The sequence below is a fragment of the Prionailurus viverrinus genome, chromosome A3, assembly GCF_022837055.1.
Source record: "Prionailurus viverrinus isolate Anna chromosome A3, UM_Priviv_1.0, whole genome shotgun sequence".
Lineage (NCBI taxonomy): Eukaryota > Metazoa > Chordata > Mammalia > Carnivora > Felidae > Prionailurus > Prionailurus viverrinus.
Window position 1 is genome coordinate 378,703 of NC_062563.1, and position 20,976 is coordinate 399,678.

A 20,976-nucleotide genomic window follows, 5' to 3' on the forward strand; every position below is an offset into this window, starting at 1 on the left:
GTGTGTGGGAACTCCTGGCCCCGGACCTGGAAAGACGGAGAGACGGGGGGGGGGGGGAGGGGGGTGTGAACGCCGAGGCTCCTCCTCCTCTCGGGCTCCCCCCTCACCTCCAGCCTCGCACGGAAGCCAGGCAGGGTGCAGTGGGGCGGGCTCAGCATCGTAGGGGCTCCCCGTCCACCACCATGTTTCCTACGACCCCACGACCCCACTTGGCCCCCACGACCCAGTCCTGTCTCCGCGATCCTGCCTCGTGCCCAGCGACCCTGTCCCCGACCCTCATTACCCAACCTGTGCCCCTCGACCCAACCCTGTGCGCCATGGCCCCGCCCCTTACCCCATGACCCCGCCCCGTCTCCCACGCTCCTGCCAGCCTGCGCACCCGAGAAAACAGGAAGGGGCGCACAGCGGCGGCGCAGGGAGGAAATGCAGGAAGCGGCCGCCGGGTGCGGCGCTTATCTTGGGCCACAGCCGGGACCCCTGGCCTCACGCCCCGGCACAGGCCCGGCAGGGGACGCAGGGCGCGACCGGAGGACAGGGCCCGCTCACCTGGCGGGGAGCCCCGGCCACCTCACCCCCAAGATACGAAGGTCACAACTGGGCTGTGGAGGGAGGCAACGAGGCCAGTGACAGGATTTGACTGAGCCAGGCTGTGGCCATCCACAGATGTGAGCAGAAGTCCCGTTAGGACACAGCCCGCGGGCACCTGCGTGGCTCAGTGGAAGGAGCATGCGTCTCTTCATCCCAAGGCTGTGAGTTTGAGCCCCATGTTTGGGTGGAGAGATTACTAAAAAAATAAATGTAAACACACACACCGCACAGGCGTGACCCAGGGGCCAGTATCCAACCCCAGGATGGCCCTCCCCCACAATACATGCCCCTCAAGGTCCCGACGTCCCCCCCCCCCCCAAAAGGGCTCACTTCCCCTAGCAAGTGTGGGATCCCTGCCGGTTCTTCAGGAGGGAGGCTGTGGAGGTGGGGGTTAGTTGGGGTTGGGGGGATGGTGGTGGTTGTTTGCTCCTGTGTTTACGAAGCTGGGTCTTTTCCTAGGGAGGAGACAGGATGGGGACTGTCCCTGAGAGCCCCCCAGGGTCCTGCAGGCCACTGGCAGGGACAATGGGCTGCAGCACCTGGCACCGCCCCCCCACCCCCCGGAGTATGTGCTTTGCTTCCTGGAGTGGGGGCCCTTGTTTGTTTCCACACCAACCACAGATGGATCAGGCAGCCTCCTTGCACACCTGCAGGTTGGGGGACCCCACACTCAGGCTCACATGCAAAGGCCAAGTGCCAGGCGGGGCCAGCGCACCCTTCAGGTCTGGGTGCAGGTGTTTCCTCCCAGGCTGAGTGTGGCCCCATGCCTTCTCAGCACCCAGCGCCAGATGCAGGGGCTGGCTAACTCACATCCTGTCCCACAGCCGTGGCTCCATGAACACCGGAGCTGCATCTGTCCAGGGTCCGGGCATGGCAGCCACTCGTCTTTCCCACTACCTCCCTTTGCTCAATCAGGCCGCACCGGTAAGGGAGGGGTCATGGAGGGCGGTGCTGGGCAGGGCACAGGCGAGCCGCAGTAGCCCTCGGAAGGATCAGCACACTGGGCTGGTACGGCCCCGCCCCCGCCTGCAAAGCAGCAGAGGTGGGAAGAGGGGGTGGGGAGAGAGGAGCGTGTGGGCGGGGGTGGGAAACACAAGTGGCAAAGTCGGGATTAACTTTTTGGTTTTCAAATCCAGAGACCAGTTTGCCAGTCGCCCATGTTCCAGATGTTCTTTCAAAGGCTCCCAGTCTGGGAAGGCCGTGGGACACAGGCTACCCTTCAAAGTCAGCCTGCCCCCCCTTCTTCTGGTGCTGCACATGGGGGGTCTGGCTCCCTGGTTTCAGGAAGTTACACAACCCTGGCCAGTGCCCTGCGGCCCCATCTACCACCCTGGCACAGCCCCTCCTTCTGGGACCCAGCCCCCACCTCCCTGGAAGCAGTTGAGAAGGCTCGTGTATGGGACAGGACATCGCTGGGTGCAGGACCCAACCCGACCATGCATGTGCCCCAGAAACAACGTTTTTTGCAGGGGAAGAACCAGGCTCAGGCCACACGCCCCGGACCTCGGCAAGGAGGGCAGTGCCTCATGCAGGACAGGCCAAAGGCTCTGTCCCTGGTTGAGCACCCCATCGTCACTGGTTCCGGTCTGTTCCAGCCAGCAGTTCCTGCGCAAGCCACAGAAGGGGTCCTGGTGCTGAACACAAAAGCGAACATCTTGGGTTCTGCGCAGGGCATCCCTGGCTCTCCCTCTGGTCTGTCTTGGCTGGTCACTGTGGCTGTACACCTGTCCCCAGACCAGGTCTGGTTGGGCTCTCCCCATGCTGGACAAGTGAACTTCGTCCCAGAAGCCAGAAGCCCCACTTGCTGCCATCCTATGTGAGGAAAGACTCGACAGTGTGTTGAATGGTGGCCCCAAGAACGAGATGCCCACCTCCCAGAACTTGGGAGTGGGATTCTTATTTAGGAAGAGGGTCTTGGCAGATAGGACTAAGGATCTTGAGATGAGATCAGCCTGGGTTATCCAGGGGCCCTAAGCCCAGGGCAAAGATCCTTGTAAGAAAGAGAAAGCCACGTGAAGCAGCAGCAGGCTGGAGCAATGTGGCCCCAGAGCACCTGGAGCCTCCGGACGCTGCAAGAAGCCAGGATGGGTTTGTCCTGGAGGGAGGTCAGCCCTACAACACCTTGATTTCAAGCCCGTGATAATGATCTTGGACTTCTGATCTCCAGAACTGTGGGGAAAGAAACTTCTATTGTATTAAGCCGCATGGCTTGTGATCATTTGTTACAGCAGTCGTAGGAAACCCATACAGATGGTGTCTGAGATATGGGGACGGGGGCCCAGGTCCCTGTGCCCAGAATGCTGGCCTGCCATCAGCGTGTTGGCAGAGGCAGGACCCGGAAAGATGTGCAGGGCCTCCGCCCAGTGTGGAGGCCACTCATTCTGTCTGAGGTCTGAAGAGAAGCGGCAGCGGGCAGACACGGTGCAGTGGGGTCTCATACCAAGAGCAACCTCGGTTCTGCTGGCTCAGGCCACAGGCTGCCTCCAGTCCCTGACTCAACGTGCTGAATTTGCCAGGAAGGACCAGAGTTAGACTCCAGGAGGGCCACCTGCAAGTGGGGAGCTCTTCCAGGCAGGGGGAGGGAAAGACACACATGCACAGACCCCAAGGGACCCCATGCACAGACACACGCCCCCGCACACACAGGAGAGCGCACGCACAGCTGTGTGCACATTCTCACGGGCAACCCCTCAGCACACCTGTGCGCGTGCTCACCACACATACACACTACCAGATGGGCTCTGACAGGAGCGTCCAGGGAGGAAGAATGGGGTCAGAGTACAAGAGCACATTGCTCATTCGCGTGGTCATGGTCCAGGACTCAGGGATCGTGTCCCTAGGACTCTGAGGCCTGTGCTCCCCCTCCTACCTGCCCCCTCCACCCAGGACAGCCTGACTGCTCTCCACTGCAGGAAGGGGGTGCTGACAGATGGGTGGAATGACCCACCACACTGCAGGCGGTCCCCGCATCACCACAACAGGGCCCCCAGGGCAGCTGCACGCTGTGGCCCGCGCACAGGGCACACACGGGGTGTAGCCACGCTCAAGGCCTGGGTCTCACCCCAGCCCTCACGCTTCCTGGCTGTGCCTCAGTCTCATCTACCAAACAGGGACAACAGGCCCTGCTGCACACGTACAGCGGGGTGCTGGGCCAGGGGCTGGTTCTCATTCTGTGCTAATGCTGACTGCCCACCATGAAGGCCTTTCTGTATCCCCTCCCTGTCTGTTCTGCCAGGGTACCCCAGAGGCAAGGCCTGCTCTGGGGTCTCCTTGGTCCATCCACCTGTCAGAAAGGAGTATGTGAGGTGGAGCCCAATAGGCAGCCTTGTTGGCCAGGCGCTCTGCGGGCTCTACTTCCACTCCTCCACAGACTATGATTGGGGAGGGGGTCACAGACACCTGGCTATCTATGCAGCTGTGGGCAGGGGAGTTCAGGATCAGGACCCTCTCCCTGGCAAGCAAACATACGGTCCCAGAGCACAAGACAGCGGATCCCTGACCAGCCTGTCCAGGCCCACAGAGGGGGCCGTGGCCACCCCTCCCAGGGCCGCAGGAAATGGCCTGGCCCCACTTGCAGCCAGGGCCAGCGACTCTGGCTTCCCTTCAGGCCCGTTTCCTTTATCCGGTTGTTTTGCTCTGAGTTCACAAAGCTCAGCCTTCCCTTCCCCTCCATTTCCACCCCTTCCCCCATTCCAGAGAGGAGCAGGACGGAAACCGGACATTTCAGGGCCCGATAGAGCCCCTCCCCATCCACCCCCCCAAGCCTAGGGGAGTCCCATCCAGCGTCCCCACTCGCCCCCTGCTGCCTGAGGCTGGGAGCGCAGCTGGAAGGGGGTGGGGTGGGGTGGGGTGGGGGCCGGCCTCGTCCAGGTGTGGCCGGTAGTCCTGGTTCCCCTACCAAGCGGCCTGTTGCCCCCAGCGCCCGCTCCTGGCCCAGGCCCGGATCCAGGGGTGGTGGGCCCCACCCCAGCAGGCGAAGAGAAGACCAGACCGCAGCACCAGCAGTTTATTGAGTCCTGGCTAGGTGCCTGGAGCATGTCCAGGGCCATGACAAGGAGGGGCCTGGGCCCAGGAGTAAGCCAACAAGAGGGAGAGGAGGCAGTCGTCACCAAATGAAGCTCGTTCCCAGGCCCCGCGGCCCCGATGGCTCTTCTCTGGCCTGCGCAGGATGCGCTAGGAGTCCTCGGAGGCTGCTGCACGCAGCGCGAAGAGCTTCTCCCAGCAGGTGGCGACGGTGTCCAGGACACGCAGGAGGAGCCGCCTCCGGCTGTGGCTGCGGCTGCGGCTGCGGCTGCGGCTGCGGCTGCGGCGACTCCAAGGAGGGTGCCTCTTGGGCCACCGGCTCCTCCTCCGCTGTCAGGGGCAGAAAGGTCAGCGAGTGACCACGGTCTCTGCGCCCTCCCCTCCCCCTCCCAGATGGGGACACCGCGGGATGGTGGGAGGCTCAGGGGACCTGTGGAAGGGGAGGGACCCGGGTCTGGCCCCACACACCTGGCGCATCATCCAGCAGTGGCGCCGCATCACTGCTTCGGTGCGCAGGGCTACAGTCCACGCGGCTTTCTCCAGTGCCCCGCGGCGGTGGCCCCGGGCCACTGCCCTGCGCAGGGTCCGACCCAGGGACGCAATGGACAGCAGGATATCGTGCTCCTGGGAAAGGAAGGGAGGAAATTGGGGGCTGAGGAGAGGAGCTCAACGGGGAGGCCCCGGAGGGGAACAGAGTGAGTCTCCCCCCATACCTTCTGGGCACCGCAGGAAGCTCCCACCCGATCCCGATCCCGCCATCCGAGGACTGCAGCTCCAGTCAGGTTTTTCTGGATGAAATGGGGGTGTCGGGAGCCTGGCCCGACCTGCCTCACAGCAGCCTGCAGGTCCTCAAAGATGACCACACGGTAGTGGCGGAGCACGTCAGGGATGCTGCAGGTGCGGAGCCCTGCCTGACCCGGTGCGAGCCCCAGCAGAGCCAGCAGGAGCGCCCAGAGTGCAGGCTTGGGAGGCACCTGGAAGGGACACGGGGTCAGGGTGGGGTGCCCAGGCGGGCAGAGGAGACCTTCCCTACAGCAACCCCTCAGGCAATTTGCTTTGGACGGCCCCCTACCACAGCCACCAGGGACTCTCTGAACTACAGTAGAAAATGAAAGGTCACTGTGCCATTCATCGCCCAAGCATGGGTCTAGCAGGACAAATCCCTTCCTGTTTCAAGTCTGAGGGAAGGATAGTAGGTCTGCGAACCAGACAGCTCAATGCTTGATGCATAGATTGGCGGGCTGGAGGATGGCCAGGGGTGAGGGTGAGGGTGGGGGGAGGCGGGCTGGGAAGGCAGGCCCACTGAGCCCTGAGGGGCCAAGAAGGAGACAGAGGGCTCCAGACCAGGAACTCTGTGCTCTGTGTGCATGGGAACTAGGGGCTCACAAGTCTGGAGGGCAGGGCTGACCCCTAGGTCTAGGGGTCCAGTGGGAAACACTACCTGCCGGTATGGCTACACCCCTGGCTATCCCCTAACTCAACCCCACACCTCCCAGACATCAGTCCCCACCAGACAGCCAGGCTCTCTCCTCCTGATGAGCACCCCCTGATCCCCAGAACGTTGCTCACCTCTGGGTCCCCAGAGCAGGGGCAGAACTAACCCACCCCCACAGCCGTGGGAAATGGGGTGCCCTTGCACCTCCAGCCCAACCAGGACAGGGGTGAGGGCTCAGAGCTCAAGGCCACACCCCTCTGAGGAGGGGGGGAAGTCTTGGGGAATCCCCCAGAGGCAAGGGAGAAAGGGGCCACATTGTGCCCCACCAGGCATCCCTTTCACGAGCCTCCCCCTCCAGAAGGGGCTGGCTTGGGGAGAAACCCACCACCACCCTCCCCCTAGAAGCCCAAACATCAAAGAGAAAGACCGGCTAGTTCCCAAACAGCGACTAGAAAATTAATCATGTGAACCCAGCGAGACGCAGGACTCGACTCGGCTTCCCAGCCCTGGGAGGGGAGCCTGACTGAGCTGGAGACCTGGGGTGCAGCGCTGGCAGGAGGAATGGGTGCCTTTAGCTGTGGTCCCTCCTCAAATCTGCCCCCAGGCATGCTGGGGGTGGGGTCAGAGGTCACAGCAAGAACAAGAGCTGTGGGTGTGGAGAGCCATCGACATGGGGGAGATTGGCTGCTCAGCTCTAGGAAGGCCTGCCTGTCCCCCACCCCAGCCAGTGAGAACTGAGCAGCCCTGGCACCGCCGGGCAGACCCCCTCCCTTCCCCCCCCCCCTCCCCGCCGGAAGGACAGGCAAGAGCACCCAGGGCCAGGCCTGCCAGGCCCTCCAGGCCAAGGTGACGGGAACCAAGGGAGGTTTCCCAGTAGGGGACAGACGCTCAAGCAGCCTCCCCTGGACTATGCTCGGTCCCAAACCCTCGACCAGAGTAAGCCCCCTCCCCACTGGCCCCACACTGCTCACCATGGGCCTCTGAGGGTGAGGCCCTCCCTCACTCCTGCCAGTGGGCCTTGCACATGATCCTGGGTCCTCAGGTAGGGAGTATGGCTGCCACTCCAAGTCCTGCTCCAAGCCTGGCCAACAGGCTTCCCAGGACAGGACACAGCAGGGAAGGCTGGCGGCAGGCAGACAAGGCTTTTGAAGTTGGCTCCTCTGAGCAGAGGAGGGAGGGAGCGGGAGGGAGCGGGAGGGAGGCCCCACAACCCCAGCCCTACCCCCTCCCTCTCCCCACCTCCTATCCAATTGCTTCTTCAATTAACCTGACCCTGGAGCCCGGCAGCTGCGGGCTCTCTTCCCATCCAGCGGGTCTTGGATTGAGCCATTGGCCCAAGAAGGTCTGTACTGTCAAGGGGCGGGTGGGGTGGGGTGTCCAGCGAGCAATGCTGGGCCCGCTGGGGTAGGGGAGCCAGAAGAGGCCAGGGGCCTGTCTGCACCCTCCACTGGGGCCTTCCTCAGGGGTCAGCAGGTGCTACCTCTCCCAGGAACCCGGCTGCCAGCAGAACCAGGTGAGCTGGACCTAACTCGCCACAGCCACCAGCCCCCACACCCTGATGTCCCGGGGGGGGGGGGGGGGGGTCCTGCCCCAGCTGGTCCTGGTGAGGGGCTTCCCAGGCTTCTCCTACTGCTCATCCCTCCTGGGCCAAGGGGGTCTTTCGCTGGGGGAGGTCACGGCCACTCGCCCAAACAGGCTCTCAACCCTGCAAGCACCACCTCAGAACAAGGGCAGTGTGCAGAACCCGACTTGCCTTGAGCTGGAGCTCAAGAAATCCCAGCTGGAGACAAGCTGAGGTACATCTGTCCCAGGGAGAAAAGTCGTTTAACCACCTCAAAGCAAACAACCCCCACGCAAAGGAGGAGATATCCACACTGGATGATCCAGGTGCTCTGGAACATTCCAAGGGCTCTGCAGAAGGCCGCACCCGACACTGAGTTCAGAAATGTGTCCAGGAGAAGCCACATCCAACTCAGAGCACAGAAGGCTGCCAGCAGCCCCTGTGACTACAGCCAAGTCACCGTTCCTCCCTGGGCCTCGGTTTCTAGGTCTGTACAGGAATAGGCTGGCTTTCAACCTCCTAAAACTCCAGGAGTATCTCTTCGATGTGATAAATGTACCGGGCCGGATCCCTCCCGCCTCCTCCATGAGACAGAAGGAAACCCCAAAGACCCTGTGAACCTCCCTGCTCTGCTCCTCAGGCCTGGCCCACCTCAAGTGAGAAGCAGAAGCAGCATTTCCAGATTCACGGTCTGGGAGTAGGATCCAGGCCACGGGGGTGGTCCCTCCCCTGCTCTGGGATGGCAGTGTCCTTGTGGCTCCCAGAACACCAGAGGCGGACCCAGCAGGGCCTGACTCTCTAGGCACAGCTGCCCGTGCCTCAGGTGCTGACATCGAGGCATGTGTCCCCCAACCTTGGCTGCCTTGAGGGGGCTGAGCCGTGGGTCAGCGACTGATCCCCACAACAGTCTCCTCATTGGTGTCACCAGGAACCAAGAGGCACCAAGCAGCCTGTCTGGAATCTTCTCTAACATGAGCGTGTGGGGACGGCTGCCAGCTACCCCCCTCGTCACCATACGTAACAAGTAGCATCTCCTCTCCTTGGCCCACAGTCTCTGGACAACCCACGACCTCTGGCCAGACGTCTGCAGCTATGGCTGACACACCCCTTCGAAGAGAATCTGCTGGTTTCCAGTCGAACACACACACAGGGGTCCAAAGTATGAGGAAGTCCTTTATCCTCACACAGCATAAACGGTGTAAATATGCTAAGTCTCCCAGGTTATGCATTTTTCATTCCAGAGATGAGGACTTACAGGTGTTTTAGAACAAAATTGATTATACGTTATTGATTATAAAAATAATGCCATGAGCAAATATGAGAAAAGCTCTTACCAGTAACATTTCTTTCCGACACACACCCGAGGGGCCTCCCCGTGAGCCCCTGGCAACACACTTGGGAGCCACTTTAGGAAGTTGGGCCCGCTGTCTGCACTCACGCAGGACGGTCACTTACCCTGGTAGGCAGACCTGGGAGATGCCCGGGGGAGCCCCAGCTGTTCCCAGAATGTGCACCGCCCCTCCCTTCCCACAGAATCTCAGGGGGTCCCACGGCTTCCCCTGCAGGGTTCAGGCTGTCTCCAAGAGCCCTAGTGAGCCCAGGACGCGGCCTGAGAGCACACGGGGGCAGCCAAAGCACCTACGAGAAGGCAGGGGAGAATGGCGCAGACAAAACCAGCAGGTCACCAACCCCAACAGGCTATCTGGAAAACCTTTAATTAAAGAGCAGGATGGGTGGCTCAGGGCCCCTTCCACCCCCTCGTCACTACCACACGCTCCTCTACGCGCTGTCCTGAGGGCCGCCCCCTACAGGCACCGGAGGGTCAGAAGGTGTTCTTGATGTGGGCTGCCACCAGCACTAGGATCTCCCCAATCTTCCTCTGCCAGTTGGCGATGTCCTTGGACACAGCACACCACAGCTCCCCGTGCCGTGGCTCCGCGTTCTCACAGCGCCTCCTCACCTCCTCCCGCTGCTCCTGGGCAAGGACCACAGGGCACTTGAGACGGGGCTCCTCCCAGGCTGCCCCTCACACGCGCCCCACCACGCTCGCCCGGCCCCACGGCCCTGGACCTGGAGGGCAGGGGGGCACAAGTGGTGTCTGAGGTGCCCCGCTGCAGCGCTGATGGCACGCAGGTGCTGAGCCCAGTCGAGACCAAATGTGTGCCTCACACAAGTATCCCAAGCAGCTTCCCAGACCCCATGGGGCACGGCTTCCACTTCCCATGGGGACTCCAGGACAGCTGTGACAACACTAAGCATTGTGTGTGTGTGTGTGTGGGGGGGGGGGGGATGCTGCTGCCCAGGCCCCCCCAGGCTCATGTCCAGTAGGACAGAACTCGCCCAGGCAGGACAATCAGGGCTTGAATCCCATCCCCATTTCTACTGTGACCCCACGCCCCAGTCACCAACCAACTCATCAGAGATGCTAATAGACCACTTAAAATCACCCAAACATCTACATTTCAGGTTAAGAGGCTAAAGGCTGTAACGAGAAAGCAGACGCAGAAGCAAATACCGTCAGGAGGGACCCCTGTGCCTCTCCCTCCACCCACCCATTGCCCAGAGGTGGGGGTGGAGAGCAGCAGGCAGCCGCAGCAGCACCTCACCTCTGTGCCGTGCTGCAGCTCAAACTTGTAGAAGAACGCCCAGGCGTCCCCCAGGTCCGAGTCGATCTTCACCGTGCGGTGGAACCACTCCCTGGCCTTGGTGATTTTCCGCTCACTCCAGAACAGCCTGTCCGCAAGCATAAGTTCAGGGACCCAGCGTAAGTGGCCACGTCTGACGGTGCCTGAGGGGTGGTGGGGAGCCAGTTCTGGCAACGTCAGGTCGATCCTCTCCCTGGCGAGCCCCTGAGCTCCCAACAGGAGAGCTGAGGAATGGGGCCTGGCTACCTGGGTATCGCTCCCACCACTAACCTGCAACTGTCCTTCAGGGGTCTAACCAGACTGTTTCTTAAAAAAGTCCACACAGAGCAAGAATTTCAAACTCCTTTAAGTTATTAGTTTCCTCTGGGTAAGATACAAGAAGATGAAAGGAAACCTTACAAAAAGTTAAGACTGTGATTAGGGAAAGTTCAGTGAAGTCAGCTCCTCAATAGATTCCTTCTGGAGCATCTGCCCCACGATGCAGTCCCTGGCAGGGACCCAGCCAGCACGGACAAGCTGGGCCTCGGCTCAGCACCAGAACTCGGGCCCACAGCAGACGCAGACACCTGCAAACCAGGCCCACGCTGGAAGCTTCAAGCGAGGACACCAGAAACCCACTGAAGGACCTGTGAGCACCCTCCCCCACACGTCAGGGAAGGCAGAAGGCAAGAGGGGGGAAGGACACTGGGGCAGCACTCTTTGACAGCTGAGACCCTGAGTGGCTTCCACCATCCGTCCAGTCCCGGTGTCCTCTGTGGCCACAGGCACAAAAGCAGACCGCCACACCACTGACACGCCATTCAGGGCGGCTGTGTGGGCTGGTCTCAGTTACAAAACGGAGTAATTTCATGCTCTGATAGCTTGATTGTTTTTTAAGCCCTGTGGTATTCTTAATTGCTGGGTGTTAGATAAACTATGACTTAAAGAGCACAAACTCAGATAGCAGGTTCACAGGACACCAACCTGGGAACAGCAAGGAGTGACTTATTTGCTTTAGCAAAGCCTTTTATGAGGTTTTACGGCTGCCCTATCAGAGCATCAAACAGCGCAGCCCTTCTGAGAGGCGGAAGCCCAGGGCAGAAGGGGGCCCCAGGCGGGCCCAAGCCGGGCCTCAGGAGCCGGAGGGAAGCCTCCACGTGCAGCGTCCTCAGCCTCAAAGCAGCTGGAGGGGAGGTGCCCGGGAGGACCTGAGGAAGTGGGGCCGACACCACCTGCGCATGCCTCGGGATGGGCCAGACTCCCGCTCGGGCAGCAACAGCACGCAGGGGCTCCTGGGCACGTATGCCACCTCCGCAAGGGGAGGCCTGAGCAGCAGTCCCGGGAGCCCAGCCAAGGCTCCTTCTGATGCCCCCCACCGCAAACGCAGTCACCTCCCGGCCTCCTCTGAGCATACGCAGCCCCCTCCCTGCTCGCAGGCCCCCCACGCGTCGGCCGTAACCTCACTTAATCTTGCCGAGGCCCCGAACTCCCTCCCACACCTCCCACACCACAGGCCACCCCAGGGAGCCTCTGACCCAGCACCCAACGTATGAGCTGATGGTGTGAGGTCACTCGCTGACCTCCTGTTGCCCTTGAGACCAGGCAACCCAAAGGAAAGATGGTCTCTGGCATGGCCATCTCCACACCTGCAGGCACACTGATTGGGCCTGACTGATGGACCCTGGATTGTCACCAAGGTGAAAGTGTCTGCTTTCTCACGATAACACGAGAAAGATAATTTCCTTGCTCATAGCCCTTTGAGCCAAAGGAGTCTTGCTTACTAAATTCCATGTGGACCAATGTCAGCAAGTTTGTCTCTGTCTTTCGACGTAGGACACGTGTACGTGTAAACCAAGAAGTGCCCAGACTGAGAGCAGTCCCGTCAGAAGGAGCCCAGGACAGAGGGAAGGAGGGCGGAGCTCAGAGGAAGCAGCCTATCTGTGGGTCAGGGGCAGCGCGGACCATTGGGATAGCACCTATCCGCATGGCCTCTGCCTGGAGATGTGCCTGCCTTGGGTCAAAGCAGAAGTGCTTCATTGTGGAATGCTGGTGGCCAAGGACCCTAAGAGATCCCATCAGGTCCCGAAGGGTCAGCAACCCCACAAGGGCCCCTCACTCACTTGGCCACAGCCAGGAGCACGTGGGGGTCGTGCTCACACTTCTTCAGGGCGTCGACACTCTTGGTCTTCCTCTGGGGCCTTGCCTCAAGAAAAATGGCTTCAGACCACAGGACACCTAAAATTCAGACACAAGGATGCCACAACTCAGACCCCCACCTTTGCTTTCAGACACGGCCCATCCGTGCATAGGCTGCCCCGAGATGGGCCTGCCAACATTCTAACCCGGGTGTCCTCAGACCACAGCTATGGCCTCCCACATGTCTGGGGGGGAGCCGCAAAGGCTGCACTGACCACCTGCCCCACAGCAGCTCTGATGGCACAGGCCAGACAAAGTTCTGGCAATGACTAGGTAGGCAGTACCCCAAACCTTCAAGGTTCACTCCCACTGACTCCATAATTTCATATCTAAGGATTACAACAAAAAAATCAGAAATACTAACAAAGATTCAAATTGACCAATAGGTGTGTCGTAGATTTCTGGTATATATCTACACAGGCACTTTCAACTTTAAAACAAGTCCCGGGGCGCCCGGGCAGCTCAGTCGGTTAAGCGTCCGACTCTTGATTTCAGCTCAGGTCGTGATCTCACGGTTTGTGGGTTCGAGCCCTACGTCGGGCTCTGCAATGACAGTGTGGAGCCTGCCTGAGATTCTCTCTCTCTCCCTCTTGCTCTCTGCCTCTCCCCCACTTGCTCTCTCTCTCTCTCTCTCTCTCTCTCTCTGTCTCTCAAAATAAAACAAGGGACAACACTAAACACACAGGACTTGGGTTTTGTGCAGGAACACAAGTTATGACAATACAAATAAGTCAAAAGTGACTTAAAGGTGAGTTTTAATATATATATATATATTTTTTTTTTTTACCCCAAATCTGTTCACAGTGCATGTATGTTTAAATGCAAAGTGGGGCGCCTGGGTGGCGCAGTCGGTTAAGCGTCCGACTTCAGCCAGGTCACAATCTCGCGGTCCGTTGAGTTCGGGCCCCGCGTCAGGCTCTGGGCTGATGGCTCAGAGCCTGGAGCCTGTTTCCGATTCTGTGTGTCCCTCTCTCTCTGCCCTTCCCCCGTTCATGCTCTGTCTCTCTCTGTCCCAAAAATAAATAAACGTTGAAAAAAAAAATTAAAAAAAAAATAAATGCAAAGTAAGATAACAGAAGTTAAGTTTCAGAAGAAAAAGTAATGGTAGTGAACCAGAACACGAAGTCAAACCCACAACAACTGGGACTGGGGATTTAGTTCAAATGTCTGAAAGATCAGGTGCAGCTGAAACTCCGACAAACAAAACACTTTAATAGGGTGTCTGAACCCCGAGACCCACTCCCCCAGGAACTGCTGCTGCCTGGCAAGTCTGGGAAGCCGGGAAGTTCCTTACCGGAGTTGGGGCACTCCTGGAGCGCCTTGGCCATGAGCGTGTTGGCGATGTTCTTCAGCCCTGCGCGGTACTCCAGCCTGACAGACTCCAACCTGAGGAGAGAGGCCCAAAGGACAAGTCAGACCCCACCCACTGAAGCCCACTGGCAAGCCTAACAGTTCTCGAAGTTCCTGGGAAGCCACCGTGGCCAGAGCCACCTGCCCTGCCAGGCAGAGCTCGTCCACCAGAGACGCAAGGCACTTGTGCCCACCCCGCCATCAGGCCTGCCAGCAGCCACCCTAGCCGAGGCCTGGACCCTGACATCACGTAGGCACAAGCAGACACGGAGGGCGAGGGCACGCTGGTGCTCCCAGGATGGCTGGGCACCACAGCAGCGGCATCCAGGACCTGCCCAACTCTCTGGGGTCTCCTTTGGCAACAGCTACACTGCAGCCCTGCGACACTGTTTCCTACAGACAGAATGCCATCCTCGCCTGACAACTTCCTGTTCACCCTTAAAGCCCTGTCCAGATGCCACCTCCGCTGTGGGATGCACTTCCTCGGCCTCATCCGTCCCTGATCCCCCATCGTTAGCTCCTGGCTCCCCTGGGCGCCTTCTACTAGAGCACGAATGAAACTGCACCCCACTGTGTGCAGGCCTGTTTGTAAATGGAGCCCATCCGAGCTGGACCCTCCCAAGACAGGGACTGTGCTTCCTCCCAGCCAGCACCTGCCACCCTTCTCACGGAGCCTGAGCTGGAAACGCTGCACAAACGAGTCTGCACGAGCGACTGAGGGAGCACAGCCCCTCTGAGGGGCGAGCCCGGCTCGCCGGGACTCACCACAGGCCGGGGTTCTTTGGGTTCTTCAGGCGAGACTTCTCCAAAATGGCCCGAGCGCGGGTCAGCTGCCCAACCTTCTCCTCCAGCCGAGAAAGCAAAAGCCATAGAGGGGTGGAGTGGGGACATTTTTTCAACTGCAGCAACAAAGAAGAGAGGGATTGGCTGGTGTCAGGGAGGGGCTGCGACAGCTGTGGCAGGCTCCTGGGCCGGGAGTCAGGGATGCCTATGTCCACAGCCACCTGCCCATTTCAGGTCTGGGTGTGGGGTTTCACGTGCACGGCAGTGCTGTGTACAAGCGTATGTTTACTACGTGGCTGTGCACACATGCATGCGTGTGGGGCGCACACACGGCCGCCTGTATGTTAACTGTGCTATAACCCGCCACTTGACTGAATGTGGGGCACACAGCTCCGTGGAAGGAAAAACACGGGTCTGAGTGAGGGGACCAGGGTCTGGCCCCTGCTACCACGCTACCAGCTGGGGCCCAAGTGAATCACTGCCCGCTGGGCCTCCAATTCCTGAGCAAGGCCTCCAATTCCTGAGCAGGGTGTAATGACACCCTGAGGCCAGGCGTCCAGTCTACAAGAGTCAGCTCGTAGCTGCAGCCAGGGGCACCAGCTCACCCCCTGGCTGTAGGCTTCCCGAGCCTTCTCCACCAACTCCTCCTGCTCCTCGATCTGCCCCTTCATCATCCACAGCTTAGGGAAGTCCTCATAGTGCTTCAGGGCCTCCTCACACAGCTCCTGGGCAGCCGCAATGTTCCCCAGCACCCACTCCAGCTTCACAGACTTCATGAACACCTGCAAGACAACCAGACACGCTGTTAAGCAGCCCCTGCTCCCGCCCTGACCACCTGTCTGGACGGCACGGCGACGTCTAGTGCTGTGCCCTGGAAGGACGGCACCTTCACAATACACGCTTTACACTACAGCTCCCCTTAAATGCCACTCATCCTGCTGTGTTTTATGGACCTCTGTAAGCTGTTTCACATCCTTTGGAACAAGGTGGGCGTCGAAAACCACAAATACGGGGTGCCTGGGTGGCTCAGTTGGTTGAGCATCCGACTTCGACTCAGGTCACGATCTCACAGCTCGTGGGTTCGAGCCCCGTGTTGGGCTCTGTGCTGACAGCTCGGAGCCTGGAGCCCGCTTCCGATTCTGTGCCTCCCTCTCTGTCCCAACCCACTCGCGTTCTGTCTCTGTCTCTCTCAAAAATAAACATCAAAAACACAAATACACCTCACAGTCAAGTATGAACCAACAAGCCAAGAGTACCACAGCTTCGGGTGGCACCTCGCACCTGCCAGACACCACAGGCCCCAGGGACCCAGTATGGCCCCAACGCCCCGCTCACCCGGGCGGTGGGTGCGCTGCTCCGCGCCTTGGCCAGTAGCCGCCGGGCACGCTCGTACTCATTGTTCTCGGATTCCAGCTTCACAGCGGCCAGCCAGATCTCCTCGCTGTTGGGGTTGGCCTGGAGGCAGAGATGGGACCAGAACAAAGTGGCCAGGGCTAGATTATACTTAATCAAGAGCAGCTAGCCTGGGCACCAGGCCGGGCCTCACTCTGCTGCAGGGCAGTCTGATTCCAAGGCTAACAGATGACAGAGCAGGGTCCGGCCCAAGAGTGCTGACCCACCTGAAAACAAGCCAGCCCATTTTCTAGGCACTCAGGCAACACCACCAGCAGCTGGAGAGCCGTCTTCTCCAGGACCCACCCTGAGCTGCAGCCAGGGGCACCGGCTCACCCCCTGGTTGCGGGCTTCCCTGAGTGGCCTCTCAAAGCCGGAACAGCTCGCTCACGTTCTACCCATGTGGATCTGCCATACCCAACCCTGTTCCCAAGCCTGGTGACAAGGGACTGGCCATCTCGGTGTGTCTGTGTGAGCAGGAAAGAACGGTGCCCAGGGCATCACTGATGGCGTGGAAGGCTCCCAAGGGCTAGGACTGGGCCACGTACCAGCCAGAATCCAGCAGACACACGGGTGCTACGCTCGCGGCCTTCTGAAAGCACACTCGCCTGGCTCATCACAGACCGCATCAACAGCCCCAGAGTGACCAGCAGGGAAAGGAGAGGGCACCTGGAGGGTGGTGCTGGGGACTGGCAGCGGTGCCCAGGCAGATGGCGGGAGAATGCTGTGATGGCTCAGACAGAAGGAGCGTCCTGAACATGTGACTGTCCTCCAACGGACAGGAAAAAGCAAAAGGCCAGATACCAGCCAGGCTCCTCTCGTGGCATTTACTCAGGGAAGGACAAACTTAATTACGTTAGTCAGGGTTACAACAACACACTGATGTTTACACAGCACTCAACAGTTTATAAACATGGCTGCTACGAGCACTGAATAACATGAGAAGTGTTGAATCGCTGTACTGCACACTTCCCAAAACTAACATAACACCGTTGGGGGGCACCTGGGGGGCTCAGTTGGTTACGTGTCCGACTTTGGTTCAGGTCATGGTCTCGCGGTTTGTGGGTTTGAGCCCCACGTTGGGCTCTCTGCTGACAGCTCGGAGCCTGGAGCCTGCTTTGGATCCTGTGTCTCCCCCTCTCTCTGCCCCTCCTATGCTAACGTTCTGTCTCTCTCTGTCTCTCAATAATAAATAAACATTTAAAAAAACCCAAAAACCAAAAACCAAAAACACCGTGGGTTAGCTCTGCTGGAACGAAAGTTAAAACACATTAAGCATGCTAACTGCTAACCGCACGCTGCCCGGGTCATGACACCAGCCCAAAGAGAAACTTGGCTAGGTGTAGCCGTCTGAATATAATCCCAACCACCTAAGGGCCCAGCAGCACCAGGAGGCCCACGAGTGGCCTCTGTGCGCATCCTGTGTTCAGAGTACAGGGACAGAACAATCCAATTCTCACATGTGCTCTCCTGTGAGAAATGGCTGTATCTGGCTACTGCTCCACTCACCTGGGGAATGTCGCCTGCTTGCCCCGTGCTCTGTGTTCTGGAATATTTGGCCCATGGTTACACTGAATGGCCATGACCAAGAGGTAGGTCTGCCAGCTGGCCATTCTCCTAGTCTTGGGCCCCCTCAGGACCCCAGCTGTCCGTAGAGCAGCCGAGTCTGGTGCGTCAGGACCAACTCACTTCTCCTCTCTCAGGTCAGCTCCCGTCAATGAGCAGGGGGAGGGCTCAAGGGCACACGCACGCTGCAGCCCTCGGGCCTCAACAGGCACTGAGGTGGGGGTTCAAGTGCACACGCCCCCTGGCAGCCCAGCGGACCCCTCAACCCACCTGGAAGGCCAGAGCCAGGATGCTCCTTGCCGCAGGCACATCCCCCGCCAGCCACTTGGACTTGGCGCCCATAAGCCACAGCACCTCCGCTTTGGGGCAATGGGCCACAGCCCTCTGCAGGAGTGCCTCCAAGGACTCCCTGAAAGACAGAAGGCCACAGTCACCACCAGAGCATGTAGGGTGCTCACAGCGTCAGCCTGGGTGCTGAAAAGACAGTTACTGCTCCAAAGTTCGGTGCTATAAATGATTTACCAAATTTTACGATGGGGAGAGTGTGGGGAAATCTTTTCTCTTCATAAAGGTTCTAAAATCAACTACCGAGGAGGGTGCTACAAAGCATGCATTGTTAAATAGCTAAGCCTGATGGAGGAACTTCTCAAGGGACCCTTTCATAGCCATGGGTCCTGAGGGGAGGGACAACTTCACAGTCTGGGTGACAGGATAGCTCTTTTCATCTTTAAACACAGATCTGCTGATAAAGATTATGACCCAGAATCTGTTCTCTGGCATCCAAAGAAATGGTCTTATTGGAAGAAACTTCTTTTGGTCACTACCAAGCAAGAACACCGCCAGCCCGGGTATCAGGTGGGAAGCCCCCAACCCTCAGGCGGCCACCACCCCTGTTGCACCGCCTGGCACACAAGCTCTCTGGGCCTTGGCAGCAAGACGAAGGACTCGCTCTGTGTGGAGAGAAGCCCAAGAGAGCCTGCGGCATGCTTCCCGGATGACACCAGAGGGCCCCAGACCCCGAGGCCCTCGTGCCATTCCATGCCACGAGTCAGCCGGACAGGAAGGGTGCCAGAGCCGGGGAGGGGGCTGCCCCACGCCCAGGGCCCAAGAGGAGCAGTGCCAGTGAGGCACGTCCACAGACCACACCCAGCAGGAGAGGCCCTGCTCCGGACTTGGGACTGTCACGGGTGAACTTGTACAGGGTGAGCCAGCACGGTCATCTCAAAGCAGCCTCAGATGAGTCCACTCCAAAACACTAAACCAGATGGTGAGAGTGGGGAGGAGACAAAAGCCGCAGCAACACACATGGGAAAACACCCTGACCAGACTGAGATTCAACAATGCCGGGAAAGGAAAGAGAAAGGGGCTGGATGCTCCCAGCAAAAGCCCTGCTGGAGTGAGCAAGGCCTGTCCCCCCGCCCCAGCACAGGAAAGAGCAGCAGAGGGCCTGGATGGAGAGTGCACAACATGAGGCTGATACCCTGGAGAGGCACCCCTTGAACACCAGAAGTTGCAACACCTAATTCAATCAGCAGTTACAGCCAATAAGGCAGACCCAAAAGGTTTTTTCAATTAAAGAATACAATTAGAGAAAATTGTCAAGGACCTCCTCAGAGCACAAAAACTAGCCTAAACCCAAAGTCAGCAGAGCTTAAATGAAAACCATGCCTGCCTGGGCCCAGATGCCGCACCGCCCACACTGCTAAATCCAGTGCTGGCACAGACGTGGAGCTTTAGAACCCTGCCTCGCCCCAGGCACCCTTGGGCCACCAGGCGTCTGCCAACGCAGCTGTAGGCACTTCTGCAGAAATGCCCTCAGCGTCTCAGTTTCTCAACTATAAAAGAGTGATAATCCTATCTGGTACAGAAGGAGCCATAAAGACAGATCTCAAAGTCTCAAGTGCAGTAGAAGATTCTGTCCCTCATTGCAGAGGACTGGATCTCAAGTTTAGGTCCTTGCCCACCTATGGGGAGGGGAGGTTTCAACTCAGCTCTGCCCGACCTGGAGTCGGAAGGCCAGTGGGCACACGGAGTGGAGCGCGCCACCAGGCACCTGGGGCCCAAGCACATACCTGGTGCCGTGGTTCTTCTCGAAGTACGCGGCTCTCAGCCACACACTCTTCTTGCTGGGGAACACTTGCAGGGCGTAGGCATAGATAGCTCGCGCACACTCCAGGGCATTGTGGGCCACACACTAGAGCAGAAAGATAAGGGTGAGAGTGGGCAGCCCAGCCCCGGCCTCAGAGTAGGAGGCACGACGGCCCGTCTGCTCAGAACCACACCGTGGGAAACACGACCCGGGAGAGCGAAACCCCAGGAGGATGGGGAGTGAAACACACGGGGCCCGGCATGGGGCTGTCTGCCAGCCCTCATACACAGCAGGAGCTGGTGCAGGGGAACAGCAGCCGCCAGCCGCAGGGGAGAGCTGACCACACACCACACACGTTGGTTCCTCTCTGAACTCAGGGTTAAGTGTATGTTCTCCCTTATAAAAGCCATGCTCGTTAGAAACCTGTAAAAACACAGATGAGCACAAAGAGAAAGAAAGCATCTATCCACCTGAATGGCTGTGAACGGGTGTGGGCTCTGATGGGGGGGAACAGAAAAACTCTGGAGTCTGAGACCGTGGCGATGGCCGCACAACACCGTGAGTGTGCTAGACGCCATGGAATCACAAGCTTCCAAGTGGCAAGAATGGCAAACTTTATGTGTATTTTACCACAATAAAAAATGTAGCTTACGGGGCACCTGGGTGGCTCAGTTGGTTAAGCATCCGACTCTTGAGTTTGGCGCAGATCATGATCTCACGAGTTCGTGAGATCGAGTCCCATGTTCAGGCTCTGCACTCACAGTGTGAAGCCCGCTTGGGGTTCTCTCTCTCCACCCCTCCCTCACAGACAGAGAGCACTGTCTCTCAAAGATAAATGAACTTGAAAGAAAGAAAGAAAGAAAGAAAGAAAGAAAGAAAGAAAGAAAGAGGAAGGAAGGAAGAAAAACAGTTTTTTTTTTTTTTTAATGTTTTATTTATTTTTGAGAGAGAGAGACAGGGAGAGAGGGAGAGAGGGAGAGAGAAAGCTAGGGAGGGGCACAGAGAGAGGGAGACACAGAATCTGAAGCAGGCTCCAGACTCTGAGCTGTCAGCACAGAGCCTGACGCAGGACTTAAACTCACGAATCGTGAGATCATGACCTGAGCCAAAGTCAGACGCTGAACTGACTGAGCCACCCAGGTGCCCTAGCTTTCCTTCTTAAAAAAAAAAAAAAAAAAATGCAGCTTAAAAAAGAGAAAGAAAGAACCCATCCACTCAAACAGAACTTCCATAAACACTTGCTGCTACTTTCTCTGGATGTTTTTTTTTCCTTATTGAAGAATGACTTTAGGGGGGCCTGGGTGGCTCAGTCGGTTAGGCATCTGACTTCGGCTCAGGTCATGATCTCATGGTTCGTGGGTTTGAGCCC

At 58.6% G+C, this 20,976-nt stretch overlaps 3 protein-coding genes across 7 annotated transcripts in view; 1 reads left to right on the plus strand and 2 right to left on the minus strand.

The window, feature by feature from the left end:
- The first annotated feature begins 397 nt into the window (after positions 1-397).
- On the plus strand, positions 398-2,787 carry LOC125162282 (uncharacterized). Of its 5 annotated transcripts, none has more exons than XM_047853131.1 (3): positions 398-749; positions 1,413-1,512; positions 1,725-2,787. In XM_047853131.1, exons 1-3 carry the CDS (start codon positions 727-729, stop codon positions 2,406-2,408), a joined length of 807 nt encoding a protein of 268 aa, XP_047709087.1. In that variant the 5' UTR covers positions 398-726; the 3' UTR covers positions 2,409-2,787. The 5 variants fall into 5 exon arrangements, 2 of the variants coding, with proteins under 2 accessions (XP_047709087.1, XP_047709088.1); XM_047853132.1 differs by having other exon boundaries at positions 2,058-2,787; XR_007150946.1 differs by lacking the exon at positions 1,413-1,512.
- Positions 2,788-4,578: 1,791 nt separating this feature from the next.
- Positions 4,579-9,153, minus strand: CA3H20orf204 (chromosome A3 C20orf204 homolog). The gene is made up of 4 exons (XM_047852325.1): positions 7,018-9,153; positions 5,325-5,585; positions 5,080-5,235; positions 4,579-4,941 (listed from the first exon to the last, which is right to left on the minus strand). The coding sequence occupies exons 1-4, from the start codon at positions 7,018-7,020 to the stop codon at positions 4,762-4,764; spliced, it is 600 nt and encodes a 199-aa protein (XP_047708281.1). The 5' UTR covers positions 7,021-9,153; the 3' UTR covers positions 4,579-4,761.
- A 146-nt stretch (positions 9,154-9,299) lies between these two features.
- The window catches only part of PRPF6 (pre-mRNA processing factor 6), a 48,376-nt gene continuing 36,699 nt past the window's right edge, over positions 9,300-20,976 (minus strand). Inside the window, exons 13-21 of the mRNA XM_047852323.1 lie at positions 19,591-19,712; positions 17,789-17,927; positions 15,896-16,015; positions 15,166-15,342; positions 14,543-14,676; positions 13,722-13,813; positions 12,352-12,466; positions 10,214-10,340; positions 9,300-9,582 (exon numbers count right to left, since the gene is read on the minus strand). Coding sequence (XP_047708279.1) covers positions 9,430-9,582; positions 10,214-10,340; positions 12,352-12,466; positions 13,722-13,813; positions 14,543-14,676; positions 15,166-15,342; positions 15,896-16,015; positions 17,789-17,927; positions 19,591-19,712 — 1,179 coding nt within the window. The 3' untranslated portion in view covers positions 9,300-9,429. The remainder of the gene's footprint in view (positions 9,583-10,213; positions 10,341-12,351; positions 12,467-13,721; positions 13,814-14,542; positions 14,677-15,165; positions 15,343-15,895; positions 16,016-17,788; positions 17,928-19,590; positions 19,713-20,976) is intronic.